Raw genomic sequence first — 24,177 nt, 5'->3', positions numbered from 1 at the left:
AAGTAGGTAAAGTAAGTTGTAAACATTACATTTTCATACCATAAAACTACCCTCTTTATGTAGATTTGTGGGTGAAACCAATGTTCGAAATATCAATATCGTGTTTTATATTGCATTCTTGGGATACGGATATGTATCTGTTATCGCATGGGATATATTGGTTGTATTGCGTAATGTATCGTTGTTGTTGGAAGCATGGGGAAACATTGGGAAATTGGTCGAATTTTTCAATGAAACTTCAATGATTGTTAAAAAAAGCCATCAATACACAGATATAAATCAAAACATTACAAAAAATAAGTGCACATAATAGGTTTCTTTGTATAGGGTCCTAATCTATGTGCTGTCTAACTAAATTGATGCAAGTATATTCAAAGTCTATTCATATAATTTATAAATATAAGAAGACATGTGGAAACACAAACAATACATTCAAAAGTAAAAGAAGAATCACTATATCAGGTTACATGTTTGATTTTATGTTTGGATTGCAACCAATTTGTGAGAAATTGGAAATTTTTTATTTTTATCAATTTTCTGCTACTCAGCCCATCTCCAAATCTCGAAATCGAAGCTTCCAATCCATGATTTTTCATGCAAAATATGAAAAATCGTTGATTTGTAACAATTTGACACTGATTTAACATGATTTATAGAAGGAGAAAAAAGTATCGAAAATGCTCACCGGATCGGACATGTAGGATATATCACACTACTTGTGTGTTTCGTATCGCACAGGTGGAATGCAAGATATATCGTGGGATATATCGGTCGATATCATCGGATACTAAAAACACTGGGTGAAATACTAGCAAAATCATCATTGTAGTAAAATATAAGTGATGTCTACACAATTACAAGAGTAAATAATCATTACCCATTTATGCCAATTTTCCCTTGTAATTGGAAAACCAAACAGGCCCTAAGATGGGGGTTAATAATGGAAAACGGCATTAAACAACGAAAGTTGATAATGAGTGGAAACGTGCTTCATATATAGAAGCAATTTTATTTTTTTTATTATTTTTTTAAAATTTTAAATTCTAGTTTAAATTTGTTAATCAATATATAATAAGAAAACCCCATTTCTTGAAAATTTTCCCTATCAAACTCATGTTGGTATCCAACACTTAGAAAAGCACACATCAACACTGTTGTTGGGGAAGAAACTTAATTTACATATGTTAGAGTAGATTAGGGTGATTTACTAGATTAGGATATTTCCATTTTTTTTTTTTTCCTTTTTTGTTAAGATGTGCATTTATTAAGATCTCTACAGATCCCGCACAAATTTTCCTCTTTTATATATTCCTGTTATTTTTAGTGAAATAAAGTAACAGTTTCCACAATGTAGTCTCTTGTGGTTTAACATGGTATCAGACAAAGCGATGCAACTACCATGCAGTCGTGGCAAAGTTGTCGTCGCTAAATCTCATTGTCGCCTTTGTTGTCCTGCAGCCCTAAGACCATTGCATCGTTATTCCATGGTGCTGCCCCTTCTCTCCCTTGATCAGGTATTCCACCAGTCCCTTCCATCATACCCACCCCAACCTTTGTTTTTTTTTTTTTTTTTTTTTGAAGACAGGGTGTCCCCACCTCTTTTTTGAAGTGAGACTAATCCCAACCTTTGTTGTAGACCATCTCCAACATAACCATCATTCGCCATTGAATATAATCCCACATCTCAACGTCGTTTCCGACACTCCTATCTTCTCTGCTCAACAGCCTCGAATCTGGTGAGGTTTTCAAACATCAATCTCAACCTATCATCTGCCACAACTACCTATATCTAGAACCTGCTCGTATTCGCCGCATCCAAGACCACTGCCCATCTCCATTTTTTCGACAAACATCAGTGTTGCTACTTGCTACCATAATATTTTTAACTGTCACAGGATCCATCATCGTTTCTATTGTTGCAACTCTGTTGCACCACCATCACGAATCTAAATCTAACAGATATCGACCGTCAGATTCGGGACATTCTCCAATTGCTAGAACCCATATCAGCCATTAATCGGCTCTTAATCGTTCCACTTCGATTCTAAGCTCCAACATCTCAGCCATCTTTTCTAGCAACAAAGAAACTTGAATGTAAATATAATCACCACAACCCACCACCGCCGTTGCCGATCTCGTCGTCGGCTCAAACCCACCATCAAAACCAATCTTCATCATCTATCTGCATCCCTTATCACTAGAATTGAAGCCTAGCATTGCTTCAAGCACCATTGTCACCTACTTAGTTTTGCAACTCCCGACAATCGTCTCTCCGTTATTCTGCTCACTTTGCCCCTCATGGAGAGGAAGAAGGAAAGGGTGCTCAGAGCCCTTTTCTTTTTCTCATTTTGTTTTTGGTGCTTTGTAGGTGCACTTTCAATTGTTGTGCTTCCCTCGGCTGCTCTACAAGGGCACCAAATTCGGAGCACCCTCAGATCCACTGTGTTATCCCTTCATCCTCTCCACACCATCTCCATTGCTGATACGCTTCTATTGTTGGACTCTCTACCCAGACATCCACCATCTTTGCCTCATCTCCTTATCCTCATGGGCCTCAATCAATCTCATCTTCTCCTTTCACATTTGACAACATATCTTCCTTGTATCAAGCCTTTTAACAAGATGTGTTTTTCGTTTGCGCTAGGCATATGGACCGGACTTGTTATTATGCAGGGCGTTTGGACCACACCCCATTACCCCATCGACCTTGTGGTCAAACCTGTTTCCCTTTATAATTGGAACATTTGGAGCCACCCGAAGAGCAACGATTGAACTCTCTGCCACCGGAAGTATGTATCCACCAAAAGAGTAATGGTTGAAATCGTGGCCACCAAAAGTGTCACCAAACCATTCTCCAATCATTATTAGTACTGGTATTTTAAATAACTATGTTATATAGCATGTAGCTTACACCATGTAGCGTACCTTGGCCTTAACGCTAAGTAGCTCATCAAAATAGCTTAAGTTGTACGCAGTGTTTTAACTAGTGGTAGTGTGTTGCGTAAGTAGCATAGCATGTATTGTAAGCTACACGATACTTCTATTTTTTAATTTAAAAATAGGAAAATTTTGATAAATGGTTAGAAAAATAAAATTGCCGAAAAGATGATTCATTTTTCAAGCATAAACATGTTCAAACAAATTACTTATTATCATTCATCAAAAGCCAATCCACATATATAAACCAAATCAAATCATTATCACATCAATAACTTTCTAAGCAATCCACATTAATTAATAATGTCTAGCTGAAACCACAAGTCACAAGTATGAAAAGAAATTAAAATCCCACAGGTAGAGAGTATTAAGTAGAAAACACAAAATACAATTATCATTTATAAAAAAAATAATGTAGCGTACACTACATACACTACGTGTAGTGTACACACAAGACGCAACATGCGCGCTAAGTGTGTGTTACGCATACGTTACCACCCCTATGGCGTATGCTATAGGGGATTTACGCTATTTGCTAATGCTATGTAGCGTCATAGCTATGCTATGAGCACTATTGCTATGCTACGGATGCTATTCAAAACACTGGTTATGCTTAACCTGCGGCACATGATCATTTACGTATGTTACATGCTACATAGACTATGTTAGACACTACATAGCTCACATTATAAGTTATTTTCACTATAACATTAAAATCCATTAATGTTTTCAATGATTGGCTAAAATTTTCTATTTTCAATGAAAACTATTTAATCTTTTCAATGCTTTTAGTAAAATAATATAAGTAACTATTAAGTCAATTTCCTTGTTCTTTATTTACCTTTATATTTAATTATTGCCCTTTCCTATTACTTTAGGTTATGTTTGGTTGTAGCAAATATCATGAAATTTTGTTAAATTTCATTATTAATCAGTCTAATTTGGTGCAAAATATCATGAATTGGCGCAACCAAGTGCAACCTTGATTAAAAATCTAGAAGCACAATACGTAACTTACGCCTCATGCTTTAAAGGGGTGAAACACTACGCTACACGCTATTTAAAACACTGGTTAGTATCAATGGTTCGCATTCCAGAAGTCATCAAAAGTGCCTACTTACCCCATGATACTCGTTGTTTTGTCACCACGTCATCATCGATATTTTGCTTTTTGAATTTTTTTTTAGAAGTACCTTCTAAACTTAAGTTACTCCTTTCAAAACACCTTGTGTTGTGTTGGGCTTACTAGATTAAGATATTTCATTTTTTCTTAAAATTTGTATCTATTAATATCTCTACAGATCTTCCTCCTCTTCTATATTTTCCTGTTATTTTCAGTAAAATAAAGAAGTTACAGTTTCCCCAATGTAGAGTCTTGTGGTTTAACATCTTTCTTTCTATGTAATTTAGCGGAACTTGCACACGGTCTATTTGGCATCATTATATTTTAATTCATCAAATACATATTTTTCTATATTTCATGATTTAATGAACTAACATTTATGGAATAATATATTTTAATCATATAACAGTACGAATGTGTCATTGTGTGGGATTATCTAGAATTACTGGGACAAATTCCTTGTTTGTGTCTCACGTTACTAACAATGTGTCCATTTGTAAATTACACCGTTATGAAACATTAGACATCTATTATGATAAAATTGGGATTATTAACGAAATCCCCTTTTCTTCTTTAACAATTCTTTGGTTCTTGACAATATAGTATTAATGAAGGACCATAACCTTTTCCCCATTCAAGGCTTACAAAATAATTAGGTAATATTCAGCATAACTTATAACTTGATAATTGGTCGGTCGTCTTGGATGTACTTTGAGGAAATAATGGCATGATCGGATTAAAATTCTTCAAAAAACATACACACACCAAAAAAAAAAAAAATCCCGAGCAACAAAATTCAGTCATGTTTTTGAGAAGTTTATGCTCTAATATGTGCTGAAAATCAGGAACCAGAGTTTAACTTGATTGAGAGACTTACCACAAGAGCGGTGAAAGAGGCAACGATACCGAGTACTAGAAGTCCATTGACTGCTCCAATCAAACGCTGGCTACAACAAAGATCAGTTTAAAGTCAGCTTTCGAAAACTGATGTCTTCCCCCCCTTTTTTTTGTAAGATTAAGTTAGAATTTATTAATGAGAAAGATCAAATCACAATTCCCCATCAACAAAGAAAGGAGGTTGATTCTCTGCCTAACAAAAGCATCAACTTCCACAATTCCTTCCATTTGAGAGTTAAAAAAGGAGATGGAGATGACCTAATTTTCCTTGTTTCCTCCACTCATCTAACAAGTCTCTGACTCTCCAAGGTTAAGTTTCATTTCAGGATGCCCACTTTATAACATCAGCCAAATCCCCCAAAATAATCGTAGGGAGTAATATAAGACATTTGTGCTCCATCCCTACCCACATGGCCCGTAAAATCAGCCTCATTGGACTAAGTAGTTCCAATGGGCCCACAAAAATGGGATGAGTCATCCCCATGTCTTCCCTTATGATTTCCCCAATCCCAGCCGAACCGGGTTTCCTACTAAACTCCCATAAAAAATGGGTTTCCACATGCCTATAGGAGAAAAGCCACTGTGTAACCTATTTGCTCATCTAACATCCTCAATAAATTTCATGAACTAAGGATTTAGGAGCTATAAACATATGATAAGTAATGACGAGGTGGATTTTGTATTAACCGCTACATCCAACTTTTGAGAATTTAATCAATGGCATAGAACTTTTGAAAATACCAGAATATTCAGGTTTGTCATTATGCCACTCAAGTCAAGGTCCCTTCTTGAGGACTTTAGATCATTATCAGAATGAGATTCCATGTTTCCCATGAACCAAAATGTAAGAGGCAAACCCAAAGCAAATCCATGAACAAAATGGGCGAGAATAATTTATTAAGTCAACCATACAAGGGTTGGTATTATTGGAGGTTTTATCTTGTCAAAAATAGGATATTCAAGGATCCATTGTTATCAAGGTTTCAAAGACTCAGCCAAGTTGACTTAATTTCGGACATCACATTGAAGCCACTTATGTAACTAATGATTTATATCCCGCCTAAACGACTAGGGGGAGTCAACCAATATGTATCCATAAGGGCAAAGTTGAATAGGCAACTCAGCCTTTGTAAGTGCAGATTATTCCCCAAGAAAGCTCAGTGGAGACATATTGGACTCACCTACACGTATTGGTTATTGTCAGGAACAAGTCAAGCACTAAAAGCAAGTTTTTAAACCTTGATTGACATTTTTATTTTTTGGAAAGGTCAGCAGCTGCAAACTCTCTCTGTTACATACCAATCGTAGGCCCACAGACTGTTTTCTAAAGTTTGGAAAGTGATGTTTTACAAATACAAGGATTTATTTGCAGTTTAATAAATAAAATGAGGTCTTCCTTTCATTATCTGAATATGAGATCTCATTTCCCTAAAAAGACAGCACCCAACCTTCCAAAGTAGCATATGCCTCCAAACACCAATGAAAACAAGGTAGCACTTTCCCATCTGCAATAAGAATGTCCTCCGATCAGCAACGAATAGACATCTGGAAGTACCTTGATATAGTCTTTTCAGTACAACTAATGAAAGTTCAAGTATATAAGGCATGACACTGACATCAGTGACATGCATCACAGGTAAATAGGATAGAACAGAAATACAGTGTGAAGTCAAATGAAAATAGAGAAAAATACTATTGAATTGGTTTAAACAAAAGCAGCTCTTGTGTTTTGCTAAAGCCATTAATGTCCAGACAGCACTTGCCCTGTTTACGAAAGAAACACTATAACTGAGTATCCAACTCAGTTATCCAGTTTCTTAAAGCATCTAATTATCATAACTACAAAACCCGTGGCTGTAAATGCACCACATAATTGGATACTCACGATTATATAGAAACGTCTGCTGATCTAGACATATAGGGATTTCACCGTGCCAGGCCAGGGCTTGGCTGTGGCCCCCATTTTAAACTGGTCGGGCTTGTCGGGCCAGCCCTATTCCAAATCTAGATTTTTCCCAGCCCATTGACAGCCCTATAGATGGACAGACCATCTATATAAAGTTTCTACTCCTCAGCCTGGCTTGCCATTTGGTTTTCCCTGCCTGCAGTAACCTTGCCTCAATGGAATCATGCATGCAAACTACAGAAAAAGAGGATGAGTTCACCCTTGTATAAGCAAACGAACAACAAAAGAGAATGAGTTCACTCTTGTATGATGCAAATGAACGAGAGAGAGAGAGAGAGAGGATGATCGTGCAACTTACACACTAGCTGTTGACTAGTAAGGTTGATAAAATTTGCATAAGATGTGCCATACAGTTCACAAGTTACAACTCGACAGATGTGTAGCCATATTAAATTGCTTGTTCACAACTTACACTCTCTCTCTCTCTCTCTCTCTCCTTCCCTTTTTGTATTTTCCTTTTTGAGATTTAAGGGCCCACTTGTTATGGGACCCACTTGATGAATGTATTTATCAAGGGAGGGCCCAATAGTGGCGGGGTCCCTCCCCTACACTTCTCTCTCTCTCTCTCTCTCTCTCTCTCTCTCTCTCTCTCTCTCTCTCTCTCTCTCTCTCTCTCACACACACACACACACAAACACACACACACACCTCTCTCTTGTCTTTGGTGTGTTCACGCGTTGTTCCAAGTATCCGTTATATTATCGATAATATCCCTAATATCATCTGAATCTCTATTTTGCTGATACTGATAAAAAAACATTCCAGATATCACCAATGTTTTCGACCGAGTCAATTTCAGGTGCCGCTTGTATCACCAATGTATTGGTGATATTTTAATAATATCGCCAATGTATCGATATTGCCAAATTTTTGTTTATTAAAAAATTTTCCGGCACATTTTTTATGGGTGCATGCTTGTATGATGAAATGCATGTTTGTATGTGTGCATATGTAGAGGTGTACACAAGTCGAACCGAGTCGGGCTTGGCACAAATCAACTCGGCTCGGCCACTAGCTGACCCCAGCTCGAACTCGGCTCGGTTTGGTCAACAGCTCGGGCCAGTTCGAGCAAAGTTCGAGCCAAGATCGAGCCAAGTTCGCCTGTGCAGCATTTTCACAAACACATGGAGTGCACCTTCAATTTCTCACTGTATGTAAAACAACAACAGTGGTTTTACTGGTATTTCATCAAACACTCAATAGGCAACATCAAAATCAAGACCAATGTTTTAAATATCGTTATCGCATAATGTATCTCACCCTTGGGATACAGATACATATTGGTTATCGCATGGGATATATCGGTTATATTGCGTAATGTATTGTTGTTGTTGGGAAACATGGGAACATTGGGAAATTGGTCGAATTTTTCAATGAAACTTCAAGGATTGTTGAAAAAGACATCAATACACACTTAGAAATCAATACATTACAAAAAAAAAAAAAAAAATGCACATAATAGGGGTTTCCTTTGTATGGGGTTCTAATACATGCATTGTCCAACTGAATTGATGCAAGTATATTCAAAGTCTATTCATATAATTTATAAACGTAAGAAGACGTATGGAAACACAAGCAATACATTCCAAAGCAAAAGAAGAATCACTAGATCAGGTTACATACATATTTGATTTTGTGTTTTGATACAAAGATTGCAACTGATTTGCAAGAAATTAAGAAATTTCGATTTTTTTCAATTTTCCGTAACTTGGCCCATCTCCCCCAAATCTTGAAATCAAAGCTCCAAATCCATGATTTTTCATGGAAAACATGAAGAATCATATATTTGTAACCATTTAACATTGATTTAATGTGATTTACAGCAAAAGAAAAAGGATCGAAAATAGAAAATTGCTCACTGAATCGAATAGGTGGGATATATCGGCACTACCTGTGCGTTTCGTATCGCATAGGTGGGATACAAGATATATCGTGGGATATATCGACCGATATCGTCGATATTTAAAACATTGATCAAGACACAAGGGTATTTGTTTCATATCCATACCTTCCTCAACACTAACTGACACTTTGTTGAGTCATTTCATCAAACACTTGGTGAGCAACATCAATATCAAAATAACCGAGTCACCGAACTAGTTCGATCCGAGTTGGGGTTTGATCTGAGTCGACTCGAGCTCGGGCAAGCTCGAACTCAGTTTAAAAATTTTTCGAGCTAAAAAAATCAGCTCGACTTGGCTCGAACTCAGTTTTGAACTGAGTCAAATCGAGCTTTTTCGAGTCGAGACGAGTCGAGCGAGCTAACCAAGCTAACTCGGTTCGTGTACATCCTTATGTATATTTATGCATCTTGGATGTATGTATGTATGCATGGATGGATGAATGATTAGATGGTTTGATGGATGTGTGTGTGCATGTGGATGCATGGATGGATCATGCATGTGTGTTTGGATGTATGTATGTGTATGGATGGATGGATGGATCCACCACTTTCCCCATGTTTCCTTGAGTCAACGATACATGCTTTTAGGCCTCCAATAAAGGCCTAAATATGCAAAATGCATCTTTTTTGCTATTATTTGATTCTTAAATATGCAAATAAATGTATTTTAGCATCTCCTAAATTAAGATCGACACAATGTGTAGTTCCTGAAATTGTGAACAAAAAAACCAAATGGATAGTCTAAATTTGATACCTTAGATGTGGCGAAGGATGAGGTTGCCAATGTTATTCTTCTTCAAAATGAAGAAGACTCTACAATTTATCCTCGATGAAGAGTGTATGCCTAAGCAAGTCCACATCTCACTATAGGGGGTTGAGATTAACCCAAGAGATGGACCACATGTGGAAGAATGAGAAGATCCCCTTCTCTTTCTCACTTTTCTTCTCTCTTTTTCTCTCTTCTTGAAGAACATGTGTGATGCAGGACATGAAATAAATATGGAGTGCAAGAAATCAAGCGTATGATTATACCAATATTAAACAGTCACAAAATTCCACATCCTACATACTATCAAATATTCAAAAAGAGGAATCTATGGGGGTCCAAGCCTACACAACTTTAGGGCTAGATTAAACAAAATTATAAGCCAAACAAGCCCAAAGGAGTGTAAAGTCATCCATTCTTGCAAAGGATTGTTCCTAACTCAAGAGATTCACTAAGTTTCAATTTGAGGGAAAATCTAGGGTTTGAAAATTGAGGATAATTGAGATTTGGGACTCTTTAGGGTTAGGGATTTGGATGAGGAGGATTTTTTAGACAAAAAGGAAGAAAATAGAAGGGAAGAGACCACCTGGGATGGGTTGCGCACATTGGACAGCCAAGGGGCCTAGACACACGTGCGTGACAGGTTTTCCACATGTGTGTGGGGCCCACAAAATCGAGAAAAGCCTTCTAGGCTGGGATCGGCCAGGGATGGATAGGTTCCATACCAAGTTTCACATCAATCTGATGCACAGTTTGCACGTAGTACTCCGCCAAAGTTTCAGCCCCTCAGATGGGCCAAAATCTGAAAATCTGCTTGTGCACTGCTGTAGGAGAAAACTTGGATGCGAAAAGAGGTGAATCTGATGATGGAAGGGGTGTTGAGGTAGATGGAATTGGCGCGTAAGAAGATGGAGATGGTTTGGAGCGGATGTGGCTTCGCACCACGGTAGTTAACCCTTCGAGGAAGGGAGGGCTTCGCACCCAATTCGATTATTCAACCCAAAGAAAGAGAGAGGAAGAAAACGCAAGAATTTTTATTCATAAACATCATTGCAATACCTACATGGGATTGCTATATTTATAAGAAAACCCTAAACCCAAAAAAGACAAAATTACCCTTGCGCCATGTCATGCACTAATACCAAAGCTTAAAGCAAATAAATACTAATTTAAGCAATCCAAGTCGTTCATGAAGTTTCTAATAACAAAAATAATCAAAACTCAAAATCCTAGATCATCTAAAGTAGCGTGGGCCACGATCATGAGATCCGATGGTAGAATCTCTATGATGATCATGTCCACTCCAATGTTTCATAACGTAGCCCCCTAATTATGAGGCCCTCTAAAGATGTCATCGTCGATCCAAATCGAAAGTGGGGCCCGCCTCCTCCTCGAATACATGCATAGAGGAGGCGTATGCATGATGTCCCCATCAATGTGGAGGGAGGGGAGGAGCCTTAGACATCCGCGATCTCTATGTTAGGGCACCTATTCTCTTGATAATAGAATCTATTTATGGATAGAGCTTAGGGTTATGGTGCTCCACCTCGTGAATTTCAATAAGCCTTACATCATCAAATGTGTACACATCACATCTATCCATGCACCCAACCACAACAGAACATATCCCTACACTATTGTGGCCACCCACTTGTCTTAGCCCCATGCCAAACGAAGGGCAGGCCACTAATAGATCATGATCATCAGTTGTCCAAGCATGATAAAACAAAATCAATGGTTAAAACAAATGATCCAATGGTTAAAAACCTTTGAAAAACAATTTCAAAACATCTGGAAATGTGAGCCCACAAAGACAAGCCTGATGGAGTCCCAATAACCATGATCTATACTGCTAACCGTTAGTCCACGGCAATGATGGATCCTTTATTAGATCACAATAGGTTCCTTAGTGTTGATGCATCTACCCAATCACATCCATGTCAACCAAGTATTACAGCATTGCCATATGTGTCAAAATTATCACATCAACATAAAGATCACCTTTTGGATCCTCGAGTCAAATGATAGTAGGTCCAAGCTAATGCATGATCAAGCAAATCCAATCCTAGACCAATGTTCCAATACATATATGAATATTCGTACTGCTGTGTGGTGAAGAGACCAAAACAGATAATCCACAATTGACCCGATGGTGGAGATGGAGACATTTTGGTTCACATAAACGCACAAGATAACCACAAACATGATCCAAATGGTCCAATATCTCAGAGTGGTTATAGAATTTAGGATGCTCAAGATCCGTAGGACACAACTCTTCCATGACCCAAAACTTGGCCGATGCGTCCCTTCCCAATTAGCATGGAGCCAACCCAGAGTTAGTCCAAAGGGATCAACAACAACAACCCATAATAATAATAATAATAATAATAATAACGTAAACAATAGACACCCCCCAAAAACCATCACCATCGAATCACCTCATGCTTCCCTCAAGCTAACCATCACCACCGAATCACCTCATGCTTCCCTCAAGCTTTGCGAAAAGAAGTTTAAACAAACAATCCATGATTTCCACAAACACAATTGCACCGATATTAAAAATAGCAAGAGAAAGATTAAACAGGGTTGGCCGTTGTGATGATTCGCATGCACTTGCAAGGAATGGAAGGAGAGATTTTGAAAAGAAGAGTGACAAAGAAAAGAAAGGTTGCATGGAGTTTGCTCACAATGCCAAGCATTAAATCTTCTCTGACTACAAAAGAGCTGAAAAATACCACATACATGAAAGTGGGTAGATGGTTTTTCATGCAAAAGTATCGCTTAAGACGACTAGTTCAAAATTTTGGCAATGGGTGGCAGATAGTATTGACATCACTTCCATTGGTTTTCATTACTAGATTTCCTCTTACCATGGTTTAAGGGAACTTTTGAAATTTGTGAATGAGGTGCATAGTTAAGTTTATAGAAATTGAATCCGCAATGGGTGCTCACTAAACAGCAGCGGGTGTGCAGATGGATGGAGAAGAACATACTCCAATTAAAATTCTTATATACCAGCCAAGGGTGTCACGTTCATCAAATCTCTCAATGCAAGTGTTTTACTGAAAATACCATGTATTGGCATTTATATTAATGAGGTTGAGCAAAAGGTGAGGCCAAAATATGCCGTGTAAGTTATAAGTGGCAATGAAACTAGTCGTGAAGTTATTGGCAAAAATCAGCACTCAAACAAGTTACATTTTATGGGCACGACTCAATGCGCTTGCTTAACACCAAGAAGGCATGCTCTCACATATCTCACCATTTAAGGATGGTGGAGAGAATCCAGTGAGCATTTCAAGTTCGAAACTTTCAACAACCCTTAGGCTATACACGCATGCATAAAGAATGCACAGAATTCCCTTTATTCATTTTTTTAATGAATGTTGAAACTAATGTAATTAAAGCAAAGAAAGCTAGAAAACAGAAGACCCATGCATTCAATGGATAGTTATTCACAATATAAAGCAGTGCACTTGGGGATCCTTAGCCAACAACTCTACTTTGGAGTTGGCCTACCTCAATATATTCTTGGGGGAGGTTCTTTGAAGCTATCCTCTCTTTGATCTCAATAACAAGGAAAGGTGTCTCAAGGGTATGATGAGGACATCACTTCATGTACACTTTTGCGTATGTATCAGAGGAGGTAAGCCGCACCGATTTCCCTGTGGCTAGGCGAGTACCCATGGTCGTGATGAAGACCCCATGTGCATGTGCAAGCATTTGGAAGACCCCACACCAGGAAGATGCGCATGGGCAGCATATAAGAGCTTGATGGACACATCGGACCGTTGGATCATCATCGGACATCTTGATCATGGACCCCATGAGCCACGAAATAGTTTAGTTCTTTATATTATTTACATGCTTCATTATTTTTAGTATACCTTATATTTGTGTTGAGATTAGGGAGTTAGGAATAACTTTTAATTTATTAAGCGTCTCTATGTTGAGAATCTTATCTGAGAGAGTTTTTTTGTAAAAGGTCTTTTTTGAGACTATAAAAGAGAAAGATAGGAGTGTGAAGTCCTAATGCCATTAGATTTTGAGGGAAAAAAAAAAGAGAGGAGAAAAACTCCATTGCTTTTCTTCTTCTTCTATCTTCATGTGACTTGAAGATATCTTCCATGTGATTTGGAAGAGAGGTTGGTGTGACGTCGATCTTCATCAACGGAGGTGCAAGGTCTCCATCTATCCCCACATCCTCATCCATTCATCCACCATCGAGGTATTTTGTTTGAAATTCTTCAATCTTCCCATCCCAAACCTTCACCTTTCTTCTAATCCCCATTACTCATATCTAGGGGTGCACATTGAATTGGTAGAATCGTGGAACCGGACCGGAACCGACAAAACAGTCCGGTTTGGTCCGGTTCCAAAAATCAAAGAACCGGTTACATCGATTCAGTTCTCGGTTTGGGGGTATGTAGAACTGAACCGAACCGTAGAACCACGTCAGGAATGGTTCGGTTCCGGTTTCACCCCAGAACCGGACCAAACCGACCCGTGTGCACCCCTACTCATATCCATCCACAAGCCCAACCCTAAAAAAACCCTAAAACCCTACAAATCTAGCCTCACATGTGCCCATACGACCACACATGTGACCTCTTGGGTTGGTCGTACGAACGTCCCTTTGTCCCCTTTGGTTTCCCATCACCTTTGAAGCAAAACCCTCTTCTTCATTTTTCTAAACCCTAACCTAAACCTAGAAATCCCCAACTTTCCTATTTTCCCAAACTCCCAAACCCTAACTTCCCTCATTCTTCAATTCACCCAAAATCTTTATACCCCTTCTATCCAAAACCTAAATTCCCATATCCTAACACGTATATCCTTTAACCCCTTCTCCCAATTTGATCCCATAAACCCTAATTCCTAATTTTCCCCAATTTCCCTAACCCTAATTTTACCCTAGGTGGTATTAGATCTCCTACTTTGAAATAGACTTTTCCTTATGCTAATTGGATGTCCCTACATCCATGAGATCCTAGTTTCCTTTATTTAATGATCTTGTACAATGATGTTTGGTAACCTAGGCTAGGATTATGCATGATATTCTTTTGGTTTTCTTGGTATTTGTGATGATAATGGCAAGTTTTATGTTTTTTGTTAATTACCTTAATTTTGCTACTTGATCTCACATCATATTTGGTTCATGCATCAGTCCTACATCAGGGTGGCAAAAGCTTTTTGAAGGTCCACAATTGCACTTCTCGAATCACCTTACACAATAAGGACTCTTGAAGGATTGGAAAAAGAGCTTGATCCCATATGACATTTTATTACACCCAATATTGTACCCATTGCATCACCTAATGGTGGAGGGTTTGTCCAACAAGCGATTCTTCCTAAATAAAGGTGATTCTTGGAAGCTCTTTTAAAAAAAAAAAATCTCATTAACAAGGAAGAGAGACTCTAGGGTGCCAAACACTTTCTTAGTTTTGCATTGTACTTGTCGAATGACCTTCCACAATAAGGACATTTGAAGGATTGGAAAAATATCTTCATCCCATATGACATTTTATTAGGACCTAATATGGTACCCACTGCATCAACCTGATGCTAGAGGGTTTGGCCAATAGACCACTCTACCCCATAAATACAAGTCCCATAGAGACAATTAAGATGTTTACATTCAACTACACTCTACACAGGATTAACTTTATAATTTGACAAGGAAGCACTTTCTAGTGGAAGCAAGGTATACCGTTGCGGTAACGGTGGGTGTAACGGTTACCGATAAGTTTACAAGCCATATTGACCGTTACAGGGCCATAATGGCCGATACGCCCCCTTATAATGCTAAGAAATTTTCTTGTTCTAAAAAAATCCAAAAAATATCCATTAAACCTAGAAAATTCTAAATGTTCCAAATATGGATTCATTTGTAATTTTGAACCTGTTAATGGTGGTGTAACGGTCCACTCTTTGGTGAGAAAGCTATATCGGGTGCTTTGATGAATTTATGAGCTTGATAGCCTGGAATTGACTGCAAAACTCATAAATTTAATTTTCTAACTATCTAATACTAATGATAGATATATTAGAATGAATTTAATATCAAAATATCTCACATATGTAGGTGTTTGCTAATTTTTTAAAATTGACCGAAATAGTCAAAAAATTAAAAAGAAAAAGAAAAAGAAAAAGAAAAAGAAAAAACAGAAAATCAGTTGCATAATCTGTAAAATGCACATTCATATATTCTAATTTGAATAATGCATTATATTCAACCATAACAACAAAGTTTTTTTTTTTTTTTTTTTTTTTTAAGGGCATAAATACCTATTTTTGAAGATTTTTCGGAAAATGGACCACGGAGCTTCAATTCAATCAAATCCTTGAAATAACTTGTTTTGATCCTCAAATTCAAGCTAAGAGTGGTCGGAATTTGCAGTAGAATAGTTTAAGAAAGAACTTGGAAGAGAAAAGTGCCAAAAAATGAGAAAGAATGCAACTTAAAAAGAAAAAAAAAAAATCTAGCTTTTTATGACTATTATGCCCCAACCGTTAGCCGTTATGGGGGCGTAACAGCCGATCCAAGCAAAAAACTAGGGGATTCACCGTTTCGACCCCTATATCGCATAACAGACTCGGCCGTTACCAATACGTATCGGCCGTTATGGCCGATACGTAACCGATTTAGTACACCTTTGAGTGGAAGGGAATTGACAATTCCTGCTATACGGCCGATACGTAACCGATTTAATACACCTTTGAGTGGAAGGGAATTGACAATTCCTGCTATCAAGATTAGGCATGAAGTTGTTAAGCCTGTGGCCACACATGGGAAATCACTTCAAGAGTGGTCCACCTCAAATACATGGCAATGGTCCAAGTATTCAACTAGGGCACATGCATATATCATTTCTCGGTTTTAAATAGTTCATTTGGAGGAGCTATGAAAATGCCATAACTCATCAGGCAACTTTGATTACATATTATGTAACTCTTAAAACTCTATAGCCGTAACCCCAAGAGCAGACTATTTTCTTGCAAAGTAAAACTTTAGGGCAATGATGCGCAAGTGAGGGTAGAACTACATAGATCTAGAGAGTTATAGAGTTAGCACAGTTTTCAAAATGATGAAACAATCAACAAGTATCAAAATAATATAATCTTATTCTTCAATAAAATTTTAAGCAGCGGAGTCGTAGTTCATACAATGGGATACCGAGGAAATTTGTCAAAATTTCAGAAGAACGAGCCACGTAGGCAACAAGAAGGGCATAGTGTATGAAAATATATGACCAGCTGCAACACAAACAACTATTGGTGTCACACTAAAGGCAGGACATGTTAATTATATAAAAATGACAAATATTATGAAAATGAGAATCCAATACAAAATAAAGCTACATCTGAACTGCCTATAGCTCTTCAATTGCAGTTGCAAATAATATATGAAGAGAGAAGCAAGGAACTGTGTTAAGTATGAGATATATGCAGGTCTCTGTGGGAGCTAAAGCACAGAGACAAATTAAGATTTATTCTCAAATGAACAAATCTATAATATGCACTGGTTTTACCTGACATCTAACATCTCTTACAAACACCATCTTTTACCTGCATGGAAAACCCTTCAACATACCTTGATGCAATCAACCCCACCATGGCATCTCAGAACAGAAGGGATTGGCCAAGCAGGCAATCAGATGAGAATGGTGGGCATCACAGGTCATTCATTTGGATTGTGGATCCCCCACATGCATTGTGCAGGGATGAACACTGTTCACACACGTAATGTTCACATGTATCATTCACATTGCACTCTGTCTGTGCATTGTTCATATGTGTGATCTGTTCATCTGTGCGCTCTCACATGTCTACAGCATGCATCCATACAAACTTGGGTGGATCATTAGGAAGTTAATTCCTGTTTTAAGTTGGTTTTATTTAATCCAATTCGTAAGTTGTGATAAAAGAGGAAGAGGAGAGGAAAGAAAAAGAATGGAAAAGAGAAAAGTGAGGTTAGGTGTGGATGCCCCCACACTCTTGCTTTTATTCACTTTAGTCGTAAAACCAAAATATCAAGAATACCCCTCACTTGATACAATTTACCATATAAGCCCCTAAGAATATAAAATATGCATAAGAAGAGGAATTAAAGGATAAAAAAGGAGGATTAGGTGGGCGTATAATCATTATGGCCCATATTAATCAGCTTTAACACTCCCCTCAAGATGGAGCATAGACACAATCGATGCTTAACTTGGAAAAGGTATGTTCAAACTGACTACAACCAAGAGCTCTCGCAAGCTTATATTGAGAGTTGACATACAGTCTACAAATTTCACCATTGTTAACTTTCTCATGGATAAAGTGACAGTCAACTTAGATATATTTGGCTCTTTGACTAAAAACTATGTTGTATGGAAGGTGCGCCTAAACAGTTACATAATGGTATTGGCTGGAAACATTACGTGATTCGGGGTTGAATAGGTCACTAATTAAAAACTGCCAACAGATTTTAGTCTCAGTAACAAAAGACAAACAAACACATCTTGCATATAAAATATTTACTATAACGACATCTCAGGTCGCATAACATAACATAGAACCAACATCTTAACAATACATTGTAGACAAGAAAAAAACTTACGGACATATTGCATAACTTAATAACCTACCAAGCAACCTGAACTCCAACTTTTCCAAGAGTTCTTTCAGCCATTGACACCTGAAAAATAGGCCCAAGACCAGAAATCATAGATTTAAATTACCAAAAAAAAAAAAAAAAGATATTGGAATATTGCACAACTCTAGAAACATGATAGCTTTGTTCTTCATACAACTACTTTCATGTTTCGGATGTTCCATAGTACAAAATACAAAATCAGAAAACAATTGCACTATAAATGAATAGTCCTACTAGAACTATTCTTGCAAGAAGCATGAAGGCAAGGCAACAAAAGTTGGGTGACATCATGATGCAGGACATGAAATTAAATATAACATGCAAGAGTTCAAGCTTTAGATTATACCAATTTTAAACAATCACAAAATTCCGCATCCTACATACGATCAAATATTCAAAAAGGGGAATCTATGGGGTCCAAGCCTACACAAGTTTAGGGCTGGATCAAATAAAATTATAAACCAAACAAGCCCAAAGGAGTGTAAGATTCATCCATTCTTGCAAAAGATTGTTCCCCAATTCAAGAGATTTAGGAAAATCTAGGGCTCGAATTTGGGGATAATTGGGATTTGGGATTCTTTAGGGTTAAGGATCTGAATTTAAGTCTAAAGAGGAGGAAAATAGAACCTGAAATGAGCGGCGTGCGTGGATAGCAGTTGGCCGTGGGCGCACGTGCGTGACCACTCATCCGCACATGTGGGGGGCCCACAAAGTCGAAAAGCGACTCTTAGGCTAGGATCGGCCAGGGTAGGACTGCCTCCATGCCAAATTTTGTGTCGATCCGATGCACGGTTTGTGTGTGGTGCTCCGCCAAAATTTCAGCCCCTCAGATGGACCCGGATCTGAAAATTTGTTTGTGCAATGTTATACAATAGAACTTGGATATGAAAGAGGGTGAACCTGAAGGTGGAAGGGATGTAGAGGATGATGGATGTGGGGTTTAAAGAAGTGGGGATGATTTGGGATGGTTGTGGCTTCGCACTACGGTAGTTAGCCCTTTGAGGAAGGGAGGGTTTCGCACCCAATTCGATTCTTCAACCCAAAGAGATAGAGAAGAAAAATGCAGAATTTTTATTCATAAACTTCATTGAGAATACCTACACAGGGTTGCTTATTTATAAGAAAACCCTAAACCCCAAAAGACAACTTTACCCTTGCGCCATGTGCGCACACTAATAAGCTGAAGTAAATAAAATAATAACTAATCTACGCAATCAAAGCCGTCATAATGTTTCTAATAACGAGACTAGTCAAAACTCCAAATCCTAGATCATCTAAGGTATTGGGCCACGATCATGAGATCCGATGGTAGAATCTATGTGATAATCAGGTCCACTCCAAAGCCACACAGCATAGCCCCTAACTGTGAGGCCCTCCAAAGATGTCGTCGTCGATCCAGATTGAAAGTGGGGCCCTTCTTGAATATGTACGTAGGGTGGGGGGCGTGCGCATGATGTCCCTATCAACTCTTCCTGACTGCGAAGATTTCTTCACTGGCAAAACAAAACTCCTGAACCGCTCCAAGATATCTGGATCAAGTCTCTGAAGCTCCTCCTCAGTGAGCCACGTACTGTCTGAAGCTGGGTGTGACTTCCACTTGACAAGGAACTTTTGAAAGCCGCAGTCCAACGTCAATACTATCTGATGGTATAGAATATCCTCTATCTCCTCTCTGGGTGTGGGAAGGGTAGGTATGGGAGGTAGCGGCTGAGAAGATGGGTCAGGAAGGGGCCATGGGTTAAGGAAAAGGTCTGGGGAATTAGGATGGTTAGGTGAAAGGCCAGACAATATATCAGTGGTCCCCTGAAATGCAACTAGATCCTCCACAATGAATATGGAACTAATTCCCATGAACGGTAGAAGATCTACCATATATGCATTGGGACCGTTTCGTTTTATAATTTTCAATGGTCCAGCGCTACGCGCGTGTAATTTCTGAATGGCTCTCTGAGGAAATCGCTCTGGCCTGATGCGGACCATCATAGTCCCATACATTGAATTCCTTAAATCATTTATGTTGGTCTGCAGAAAATTTGTACTGTTCATTACTAGTATTAATCTTTCGCTTGATTTCTTAATGCAATGAATGAATATGATGTGCAAAGGACTCTGCAGACTTTGATGGCTTATGGGACAGAACAGTGGGACAAGATCAATAGGCTTCCTATGTTTATAACCAGTAACGACTTCAAAAGGACTTAAACCTATGGATCTATTGATTGAACTGTTAAATGCAAACTCGGCGATAGGTAGTGCAGTGTTCCACGTCCTGGTGTGCTCCCCCACTAATCACCTAAGCAAATTTTTTAGGCTTCTATTGACCACCTTAGTCTGACCATCGGTCTGAGGGTGGCAGGCAGAAGAAAATTGGAGCCTAACACTCATCATATGACACATTTTCTTCCAAAAATAACTCATGAATCACACATCACAGTCAGACACTATGGTTTTGGGTAACCCGTGAAACTTGACGACCTCACTAAAGAACAACTTGGCAACATGAGATGCGTCAAAGGTCTTCGAACAAGGGATGAAGTGGGTCATTTTAGAAAAACGGTCCACAACAACAAATATGGAATCGTGTTTTCGAATAGTCTCGGGGAGCCCAAGCACGAAGTCCATACTAATGTCCTACCAAGGGGCGAATGGAACTGGCAAAGGTGTGTATAGCCCCGTATTCTGCTTTTTCTGCTTTGCCAGCTGACAAGTACGATACTGTCCTATAATTTTGGCCACATCTCGCTGGAGGCTTGGCCAATAGAATCTATCCTCCACTAGAGCAATGGTCTAGTCTCGACTAAAATGACCCATGACCCCTCCTGAATGTAACTCCCACACAAGAAAATCGTGGAGGGAAGTGCGAGGTATGCACAAACGGTCACTCCTAAACAAATATCCGTCCAATATCAAATACTCACTGCTAGCTCCTGACGGACTCTCTAACAACGATGCGTACATAACTCCAAAATCTGGGCACTTAGAGTAATTCTCTCTGACATGCTCTGACACGCTCAAGCCCTGTGACTTCGACACTCATGGAATTGAGTAACGCGACTCGACGACTCAACGCGTCGGCAAGCTTATTCTCTACACTAGCCTTGTGCTTAAGCACAAAAGTATACTCTTGAAGGAATTGGACCCACTTGGCGTGCCTAGGGTTTAATTTCTTCTGAGAGTTCAGATATCTCAAGGCCTCGTGATCTGAGAGCAAGACGAATTCTTACGACAATAGATAATGACACTAGTGGGGCAACAATTGCACTACCGCATAGAACTCTTTGTCATAGGTGGAGTATTTTTGCTTCACCTCATTCAGTTTCTCACTAAAGAAGGCGACAGGGTGCCTATCCTGACTAAGTACTCCTCCTATGCCGACTCCTGACGCGTCGCAAGCGACTTCAAAAACTTTCAAAAAATCCGAAAATCACATGACTAGAGCTTCAGTCATCTGACCTTTATCTACTTGAAGGCCTTTGAGGCTGCCTTCGTCCATTGAAACTCTCATTTTCTATGCAATCCGTGATGGGAGCCATAATGGAACTGAAGCCTCGAATGAACCGTCTATAGAAGGTGGCCAAGCCGTGAAAGCTGTGCACCTTGTGAATACTACGCGGTTCAGGCCAATTGATGATGGCCTTGACCTTCTCAGGATCCGCCGACACACCCTTAGCTAACACAACAAAACCTAAGAAGATAACACTGCTAGACATAAACGCATACTTCTTTAGGTTGGCGTACAATTTTTCGGCTCCAAGGATCCCACAAACCTACCTCAAATGGTTGAGTTGTTGTTCCTTGGTCATGCTATAAATCAGGATATCATCAAAGTAGACGACTAGGAACTTCCCCATGAAGGGCCTCAACACTTGGGTCATCACACAAGTCAGGAAGGGCACCTTGTCCATCATATCTTCATATCTGATTATCTAAGATCACACCTCATACATACACATACAGTCATATCCATCATAAACTAGTTTGCATATTATTCATCTTTAAAATAGTATGTGATTGGATCCTCTACCGGGCTTGGAAGCCAGTAGAGTTACTTATGAGTAATCCTAATCTATGTGTGTTATTAGGATTAGTGTGATAGGATTTTAAATTGACATAAAATTATTAAAAAGTCCTATTCACCCCCCTCTATGACATATTGGCATATTCCCACTTCAACAAAAAGCGGTCTTCACCGCCATTTCAGAGTTGTTGTACACACCGAACCACTATGACTCTTGGTGTTGTGGTGAATGTTTACTTTTTGCATTTGTGGAGAATGGTTGTAATTTTATTTATACAAAAGTGGTGAATGTTTGTAATAGATACCTTTATTTTATCTTGTCTGGTTTGAGATCTTGATCCTTACGATTGTTCGTGAAATAAGGTTGTCCTACCTAAACTTTGTTTTAGCTGAAGATCCTACGAACTAGTTTGAATCAATTTTTCAATACTAGTGTGATTGAGTTTCTGATTTATTTATTATTTCAGTACTTTAATTTTTATTTGGCATAGTCCTATTCACCCCCCTCTAGGACTATTAAGCTCACCTTTTTCAAGTGGTATCAGAGCCTTGCTGCTCATTTTTATTAGGATTAATTTCCTTGAGTTAAAAGATCTAGAGCTTTTATTATGTCAAATTTAGATAGCTTGTCTATTACCAGGCTGCCACCTTTTGATGGCTTTAACTATGCATACTGGAAAGCCATAATGAGGATTTTTCTAAAATCCTTGAATGAAAGAGTGTGGCAAGCCACTATAATCAAATGGAAACCTCCTATGTCTGAAGTATTAGGCAGTGATGGAACTAAATCTATGAGAGAAACTGTATTCTTTCTATGGACTGCAACTCAGAAAAGCGAAAGCAGTGCTAATGTTAAGGCCTTAAATGCCATAACTTGTGTTCTATCACTTGATGAATTTAAGAGAATTATTTCATGTGATACAGCCAAACAAGCCTGGGATATTCTTGAAATGACACATGAAGGAACTTCTATAGTCAAGAAATCTAAAGTTCAAATCCTCACTACTAAATCTGAGGAGATAAGTATGGAAGAAAATGAAACTTTCATGGACTTCTATACGAAACTAAATAATATAGTACATTTTATGTAGGGTCTAGGAGATGGAATCCAAGAAAGCAAGGTCTGTGCAAAAATACTGCGATCTATTCCTGAGAGATTCAATTTTAAAGTAACTGTTATTCAAGAATTAAGAGATACTGATTATATATATATATATATATATATATGAAGGTTGAGGAGTTAGTTGGCTCTCTCCAAACGTATGAGTTAAATTTTAAAGCTCCTAAAGGTAAGTTCATTGCTCTTAAATCATCTAAATCTGTTTCAAAAGAAAATTGTATTAATTCTTATGTTGAAGATACAGAAGATGATACGGCTTTACTTGCTAAGAAATTTTACAGAAATTTCAAAAACAAGAAAAAATCAAATTTTCAAAAATCATCTGACAAAAGAAAAGGAAAATCTAAATCTTGGAAATACGTAAAGGACAGTCAATGTTTCAACTGCCATGAATATGGGCACTTAGCGAATAAATGTCCTAAAAGGGATAAGTCAAAAACAAAGGAGATAATAGCTACTTGGGATGAATCATCTGGCTCTGAAAGTTCTTCTGAGTCGGATGAATCAGAACATGAAAATACAAATAATTTAAAAGCCCGGATGACTATAGCCAAAGTCACCTCCTCAGATAGTTGTAACTTATCTGATTATGAAAATCTCAGGAGTGACCCTGAAAATGAGAATGAAGATGATCTTCAAGACACCTACAATGCCCTATACAGGGAAAGTTGCAAAATTGCTTTCAAATTAAAAATTCAAAGAGAAAAATATCTTATGTTAAAAGAAGAACTTGAAAACAATGTTTTAGAAAAATCTCATCTTTCAGATTGTTTTGAAAAAACAAAACTAACTTAAATTTCAAAACC

The 24,177-nt window shown here is 38.3% G+C and overlaps 1 protein-coding gene across 5 annotated transcripts in view; it reads right to left on the bottom strand.

Moving 5' to 3' along the window:
* Positions 1–24,177, bottom strand: part of LOC131228173 (uncharacterized) — a 92,485-nt gene that overhangs the window by 31,926 nt on the left and 36,382 nt on the right. For all 5 annotated transcript variants that reach the window (XR_009162742.1, XM_058224023.1, XM_058224020.1 and 2 more), the window contains 4 exons: positions 18,226–18,275; positions 16,760–16,849; positions 6,406–6,462; positions 4,938–5,007 (listed from right to left, as the gene is read on the bottom strand). Coding sequence is in view for 4 of the 5 variants with exons in the window: in XM_058224023.1 (XP_058080006.1) it covers positions 4,938–5,007; positions 6,406–6,462; positions 16,760–16,849; positions 18,226–18,275 (267 nt within the window). In the remaining variant the exon portion in view is untranslated. The remainder of the gene's footprint in view (positions 1–4,937; positions 5,008–6,405; positions 6,463–16,759; positions 16,850–18,225; positions 18,276–24,177) is intronic.

The sequence above is a fragment of the Magnolia sinica genome, chromosome 15 (assembly GCF_029962835.1).
Source record: "Magnolia sinica isolate HGM2019 chromosome 15, MsV1, whole genome shotgun sequence".
In the NCBI taxonomy this organism is placed as follows: Eukaryota; Viridiplantae; Streptophyta; class Magnoliopsida; order Magnoliales; family Magnoliaceae; genus Magnolia; species Magnolia sinica.
This window is presented reverse-complemented; position numbering and strand designations above follow the sequence as displayed.